At 65.2% G+C, this 7,109-nt stretch overlaps 2 protein-coding genes across 2 annotated transcripts; one reads left to right on the forward strand and one right to left on the reverse strand.

The window, feature by feature from the left end:
• Nucleotides 1-1,450: 1,450 nt before the first annotated feature.
• On the reverse strand, nucleotides 1,451-2,484 carry MRPL43 (mitochondrial ribosomal protein L43). The gene is made up of 3 exons (XM_075758051.1): nucleotides 2,322-2,484; nucleotides 1,807-1,913; nucleotides 1,451-1,680 (listed from the first exon to the last, which is right to left on the reverse strand). Exons 1-3 carry the CDS (start codon nucleotides 2,450-2,452, stop codon nucleotides 1,466-1,468), a joined length of 453 nt encoding a protein of 150 aa, XP_075614166.1. The 5' UTR covers nucleotides 2,453-2,484; the 3' UTR covers nucleotides 1,451-1,465.
• A 138-nt stretch (nucleotides 2,485-2,622) lies between these two features.
• On the forward strand, nucleotides 2,623-6,950 carry TWNK (twinkle mtDNA helicase). The gene is made up of 5 exons (XM_075758049.1): nucleotides 2,623-3,956; nucleotides 4,364-4,604; nucleotides 5,314-5,421; nucleotides 5,731-5,872; nucleotides 6,553-6,950. The coding sequence occupies exons 1-5, from the start codon at nucleotides 2,651-2,653 to the stop codon at nucleotides 6,808-6,810; spliced, it is 2,055 nt and encodes a 684-aa protein (XP_075614164.1). The 5' UTR covers nucleotides 2,623-2,650; the 3' UTR covers nucleotides 6,811-6,950.
• The last annotated feature ends 159 nt before the right edge of the window (nucleotides 6,951-7,109 follow it).

Here is a 7,109-nt window from a genome sequence, read left to right on the forward strand (position 1 = left end):
AAACCCACCGACGGCGGCCACGAGCTGGAGGCAGGAGCTGGCACCTGGCTGAAGGTGGACACCGGGGGGAGGGAGAGTTTCTGTCTGTCTGTCTGTCCAGGCATGAGAGAGAGATGCTGTTGTGGATGTGCGGACTCGGCCTGCCCCGCTGGACGTCCCTTGGTGCACGGAAGCCGGACAGCTGCTGAGAGGTGGGTGAGGAGCAGGGAGCGGGGCTGGGGGCTGCCGCACGGCGCCTGTGCCTCTCGCAGGGTGTGGGGTCCCTCCCTGGTGCAGGTCCAAAAGAGGGGCCGTGGACACATCTCGTGTTGTGTGGGGTGGCCTCGGTGGCTGCCAGCCCCTGCCCACTCTCCCACGTCTGCCCCCCCCCCAAGGTTTTCTCTCCAGAAGAGGACGATTCGGCGAGGGATGCAGCTGGGGCGAGGAGCCTGTGTCCCCGAATGTCCCGAACAGCTGGTGGAGCGGTGTGTTCCCGCTGCAAGGAGGCCCCAGGTGAAGCACAGGGCTGGGTGCCCTGGGGAGGTGGCACCCCCAGGGCCTCCAACCCTGACAGGGCTCTGCCTCCTGTCCCCAGGGCGCTGCAGGGGAAGAGCGGGATGCAGCAGCGGGCAGCAAGATGCACTGGCAGCAGGACCAGCAGCCACCGCCGTGCCCTGCAGCATGGCAGGGGGCCAGCACAGCACCCACGTCTGCCCAGCATCCACAGGGCCCCCGCAGCCCCGGACACCATGCGTTTCTGCCTTCCAGCGTGGTGCCGTTGGAGATCTGGGGTTCAGGCACAGCCCTGTCCCCTGCGGGACAACGTCTGGGAGGAGAAACGTCTCGCACAGTGAGGAAGAGGAGCTGTGGACCAGGACCTGCCTCCCTCTGGAGCCTTTTGCTCTTCATGGCACTTTCCAGGGGCAGCCACTGTCCCTAAATCCCCCCAACTACCTCTGCTCCTGCCTCCTCCTGGGGGAACCCGTGGGACTGGGGTGACAAGAGAATCTTATGTCCTGGGGACAGAGCGGTGACACCAGAGAAGCCGGGGAGGGACAGACTTGCTGGGGTGCGTGTCCTCCCCTCTGTGTTCTTTGCTGGCACTTCCAGGATCAGGACATTGCCTGCAGCTCAGCCCTGCAGGGAGGGCAGGAGGGACCCCCTGGGGTCCCTAACAGGCTGGAGCCCAGGCCCTCCTGCCCCAGAAGAGCAAGGCTTAGCAAGAAAAGGCAAGAGCCAGATGCCTGGGCTCTCCCGTCCTGCACCCCCTCCTTGTTTTTGCTGCAAGAGATGGGGGGGTGAGCCCCCCGCCAAGCATCACACACCCACACCCCCCCCAAGGAGAGACATCACCCTGTGTGTGGCACCCCTCGAGCACAGCCCCACATCCCCCCCAGCAATAAACGCGGCTCTGTCTGGACGTGGCGTGGTGGTGCGTCTCTGCGGGCAGAAGGAGAGAGAGACGCAGATGCGCGGGGCAGAGGCTTTATTGGGGCTGCAGGCGTGGGCCCCGGACGGTGAGGGCGGATGGTTTGTTGGTGAGGGGGTGCCACTGGCCCTGGACGCTGGGGTTGTCGGTGTGGAAGGGCTTGCGGATGCGGATGATGTCCAGGCCGGACTGGCCGGCCAGCTTGGTGGCCAGCTGCAGGATCTCCTCGCTTGTCATGCTGGCGATGAGCTCCTCCCGCACCGTCCCGTTCACTGCAGCAGAGCAGGGAGGATCAGGCCGGGGTCCCCCCAAAGGGCAGCTGCTGTTCCCCCATCCCGCAGGGTGGCTGGGGAGGGCCCTGTCCCCATCCTGCCCCCCCCCGTGCCCCCCCCACTCACAGTACTCGGCCAGCAGCAGTGGGGCTGGGCCGGCGCGGGGGCTGACATAGAGGACGACATCGGGGTGACGCCGGGCGAAGTCAAGCGCTGCCTCCTCCACGAACTGCCTGGGGGGGGCGGGGAGAGAGGTCAGCCCCAGCGGGGTCAGAGGGTGGAGGTCACCGCAGCCCCTACGCCAGGGCAAAGGTCATGGGTGAGGTCACCCCTGCCCCAGTGCCCTGCCCACGGGAGGGGTCACAGTGCAGAGGTCGGGGCTGTGCCACCTGCAGGTCAGGGGTCACCACCCGGCCTGCCCCTGTGCCGGGGGTCGGAGGTCAGGGGTCAGCAGTGCCCTCTCCTAGTGTCCCCCTCACCCAACATGTAAGCGGTCAGGGGTCGCAGCCCCTCCCCCCCCGTGGGTCAGAGGTCAGCAGTACCCTCCCCCCCTCTGCAGACAGGTCAGAGGTCAGGGGTCACCAGGCCTCTCCCCCATCCCGGGCGGTCAGGGGCAGCAGGCGGGGTGCCTCCGACGGTACCTGGCGCCACGGGCGTCGGCCGCGGTGGGGCTGAAGAGGAGCTGGAGGCGCTGGAGCTGCCGCACGTACCGGCCCACGCCGTTGTGCAGGACGGCGGTCAGGAACCGGCTGGGCGACCCGCGGCCCGTCATGGCGCCGCCCTCACCCGGAACCAAAACCGTGCGCGCGGAGGGGAGAAGATCCGTTTCCGTCCGCTCCCGGAAGTGACGCGCTGAGCGCGGCGGCGGGGTCAGGCAATGGCGGCGTCCGTGCAGCTCCACGTGAGGGGGGCGGCCTGAGCGGCGCCGGGCCGGGGCGGGGGGTCGGGGGGGGCCGCGGGGCCCGCGCCCATGCGGATCGGCGGCGGCGCGGGCGGGTGCCGGGGCGGCTCGGGCAGGATGGCGGTGGTGCCCCTGCGACCCTGCAGAGCCGCCGGGCGCCTCCTGCCGCTGCTGTGCGGGGGGGTGAGGAGCAAGGGAGCCTCCCTGAGCCCCGGCGTGCCGGGCCGCCTCACCCAGCGGCGCTACAAGAAGGACGTGCTGCCCTCCCCCGAGGGGCCCGTGCCCTCCGTCTCCATCACCGAGATCCGGCAGTACCTGCGGGCCCAGGGCATCCCCTTCCACGACGGGTACAGCTGCCTGCACACCCCCAGCCTCTTCACCGACGACCGGGAGGACCAGCCGCCACCGCCGGCCGCCGGCGCCCCTTACACGCTTTTCATCGACAAGACGACAGGCAGCTTCCTGTGCACGGCCACCCTGGCCGAGGGCACCTGGCAGGACTTCCAGGCCAACGTGGAGCTGCGGCACCGCGGCGTTCCCCGCCTCGGCTCGGAGGAGCCAGAGGAGGACGCGCGACGGGCTCGCGAGGATGCCCGCTGCATCTGGGACCGGGCGCTGCCGCTCTGGGAGCTGCTGGATGAGGATGAGACCAGCAAGACCAAGGCCATGTTCGGTATCTCCCTGGTAACCGATGCCACCCTGAAACGCTTCGGGGTGCGTTACCTGAGGACTGCCAAGTCCCTCGTCTTCCCGTGGTTCAGCCCCCGCGATGCCACCCTGAAGGGCCTGAAGCTTGTGAGGGTGGAGAAGAAGGGGGATGCGACAACTTACATGGAAGAGACTTTACCCCGCTTTGACTCCTACCGCAATCTCTTTGGGCTGCCTCTGATAGGCCGCCGAGACACAGAGCTGGTCTTAACCGGGTGGGAGCTGGACGCCCTGGCCCTGCACCAAGCTACAGGGGTGGCCAGCCTGGCCCTGCCACGGGGGGCCACCTGCCTGCCCCCTGCCCTCCTCCCCTACCTGGAGCAGTTCAAGCGCATCACGTTGTGGCTGGGCGAGGACCTGCGCTCCTGGGAAGCCGCCAAGCTCTTTGCCCGCAAGCTGAACCTCAAGCGCTGCTCCCTGGTGCGCCCCAGTGACCTGCAGCCCCGGCCCTTGGAGGCTCTGAACCAGGGCCTGAACCTCACCAAGATCCTGCGTGCTGCCCTGCCTGCCAGCCACAAATCCATCGTCTCCTTCCGGCAGCTGCGTGAGGAGGTGTTCGGGGAGCTGGTCAACACTGAGCAGGTGGCCGGCATCAAGTGGGCGCGCTTCCCCGAGCTCAACAAGCTCCTCAAAGGGCACCGCAGAGGGGAGCTCACCATCTTCACAGGTGATGGGCAAACGGCTGGTGGACGGGGGGAGCAGAGGGCTGAGGTTGTCGTGGCGGTGCGTGAGAGGCTGAGGCGCATTCCCAGGTGTGGTGGGGCCAGGCACGCTGGCCTGAGGATGGGCTCCGTGTCTGGGGCAGCACAGGGACTTCCCCCTGCTCCCATCCTGTCGAGCCCTCTCTGTGCTCGCCTGCCAGTCACCCAGGGACCCGCTGGCTGGAGGTGACACACGTGTGCCCGGACACACAGCTTGGCATGAGACACTTCTTGTTTATGGTGGGAGTGCTGCAGATGGGCCACTCTTAGTCTGCTCCCCGGCACTTCCACTTCTAAACAACCCCTGGTGCGTTCGGGACAGGTCAGATCTTCTCCCCCAGCTAATTCTTCCCATTGCTGTCCTTGTGGCCAGGCCCGACGGGCAGTGGGAAGACAACCTTTATCAGCGAATATGCGCTGGACCTGTGCATGCAGGGGGTGTGCACGCTGTGGGGCAGCTTTGAGATCAACAACGTCCGTCTGGCCAAGATCATGCTGACGCAGTTTGCCACCCAGCGCCTGGAGGACCAGCTGGAGCTGTATGACGAATGGGCCGACCGCTTCGAGGACCTCCCGCTCTACTTCATGACCTTCCACGGCCAGCAGAACATCAAGTATGGTTCCACACTTTCATCCCTGGTGGTATTTACCTCTCATGGCGTGTGCTGCGAGGCCTTGGGGAGCCAGGGCTCTTCCCCTGCAGTGGGTCGCGGATTTGGGGTTGGCAGGAGGCACGTTGGGGCCGATCAAGTGCCAGGATTGGCACATGGGGACTGCGTGGCTCAACCGGCCGCATCCCTGCTGTTGCGGGGACTGTGACAGCCTCCTTCTGAGGTGGGGCTGAAGGGAGGGGACCTGTCCCTGTGCTAGGTGGCTGCTCTAAAACCAGCCTCTGGCCCTGGTAGGATGTATCCCCTCACACCCTGCTCACCCAGCAGTGCTGCTCTTTGCTGAGGAGGGAGGGCAGGCACCTCCAGCTCCTTTTATTCATCAAGTGCTGTGGCGCCTGCACGCATCCCCGTGCGCCCTGAGGGTCCCCGCAGGCTGGGGGTATCGTGGGATGGTGGGCAGGGGCTGTGTGGGCAGCAGCTGGGTCCTCCTGATCCAGCTGCCCTTACCTGTGGGGATGGGGCTGCCCCCATCCTGTGGCAGAGGAGATGGGGAGGTGGGATGTGACCAGGGCCTGGTGGTCAGTGGCCAGCTGCTGTCAGCACCAGCCTGCTCCCTTCCTGCTGCGCCTCTCCCTGTCCCTGTGCCTGGCTTGGCATCCTCATCCTCACCTCTGCTCATCCCTGTGTCTGATCCTGGTCTCCCCCCACCCAGGACGGTGATTGACACCATGCAGCACGCTGTCTACATGTATGACATCACCCACGTGGTTGTTGACAACCTCCAGTTCATGATGGGACACGAGCACCTCTCTGTGGACAGGTAACCCCTCCCCAAGCCACCCCCTCCTTCCTCCGTCACCCTTGTTGCTGGAGCTGGCCCTGTCGGGTGTCACAGCGGGGGCTGGGGACACATGCTGGGTGTCTCCTTTAGTCCTGCCTGGCACCCCTGTTTCATTGAGGGGTGGTCACTGCCCTGGGGAGGAAGAGGTGGGAAAGGGTGAGCCAGTTTCCTGCAATCCCTGTCGTGCCCCAGATCCCTGGATGCTTCCTGCTGTGGGGCTGAACCTGGCAGCACCTTGCTGTGCCCGGTCAGTGCCAGCCGCTGACCCTGTTCTCGCTGCTGTTGCAGGCTCGCTGCCCAGGACTACATTGTTGGTGCCTTCCGCAAGTTTGCTACGGACAACACCTGCCACATCACGCTGGTTATCCATCCCCGCAAGGAGGATGATGAGAAAGAGCTGCAGACAGCCTCCATCTTCGGCTCTGCTAAGGTGAGCTGATCTGGGGGGGCCCTTCCTGTGCCTCGGGCACAGCACGTTCCCAGGAAGGGGCTGGGATACATTGGGCAGCTGTCGCCAGCTCCCACCAGCACCCTGGGTCATTGCTGGGGATCTGGAAGGTGCTGTGAGGGGCAGGATGTCTCCAGGATTCCTGTGACAGGTGTGCTGTGACAGGATTCCTGCTGAAGATGTGCAGAGTCCCAATTTAGCCAGGCCTTTGTAGGGAGATGCAGACAGGGAGCAAACCCTTTGCCAGCTAAAGCTCTTTTGGCACTTAAGGTGCAGTTAATTAGTGCTTATTGACTGTGAGTAGGAGGTAGTATGAGATAATTAAAGGAGCCAGGGAGGGTGCAGGGATGGGCTCTCTGACTGCTCCAGTCTCTGCAGTGGTGGGCAGGAGGTGCTCTGTGAGCGTGCACGGCCCTCCCGTGCTCCCTTACTTCCCCAGGGTGTGCTGTGGCTTCAGCTCAAGCCTGTCTGCCCGGCGGGTCACTGCGATGTCCCAGGGGAAGACCAGGGGTTGGTGTTGGGGAGGTGATGGATTTGCCGTGGCCTGGGATGCCCCGTACCAGGGCTCAAAGGATCCGGGCAGACAGCCCGTGAGCACCTCTGGGCCCTGTGACTCTGTCTGCATCCCCAGCACCCTCCTGGAGATGTTTTCCTCCCCCCAGGCCAGCCAGGAGGCCGACAACGTCCTCATCCTGCAGGACCGTAAGCTGATGACGGGGCCAGGGAAGCGCTACCTGCAGGTGTCCAAGAACCGCTTTGATGGGGACGTGGGCATCTTCCCCCTGGAGTTCAGCAAGGCCTCGCTCACCTTCTCGTCCTCTGGCAAAAGCAAGGTCAAGCTGAAGAAGATGAAGGAGGAGAAGGCCTCTTTAGCCAAGAAAACTCCCCAGGGAGGCTCAGGAGCCTCCAAGAAGCCGTGAGCCCAGCAGGTTTCTTCCTCAGTCTATCAAGAGGGATGGGGACTGGTGCTGGGAGCGTGAGGCTGGGGTACGCTAGCCCCTCTCCCCAGGAGCAGCAGCCACACGCCACTGCGGCCTTTTCTCCTCCTGCACAAAGAAGCCTCTTGGCTGCCAGCGTGATGTCTCTGAGACGTGGGACCACTGAGAGGGGTGGGCTCTTGCCAGAGAAGAGCGGCCAGGGAAGGGTGCCTTGGCAAACGCCGGCCGCTCCGTACTGGTGCTGAGTGCTGGGAGCACGGGGTCGGGGTGGGGAGTGGAGT

The sequence above is a fragment of the Balearica regulorum genome, chromosome 7, assembly GCF_011004875.1.
Source record: "Balearica regulorum gibbericeps isolate bBalReg1 chromosome 7, bBalReg1.pri, whole genome shotgun sequence".
In the NCBI taxonomy this organism is placed as follows: Eukaryota; Metazoa; Chordata; class Aves; order Gruiformes; family Gruidae; genus Balearica; species Balearica regulorum.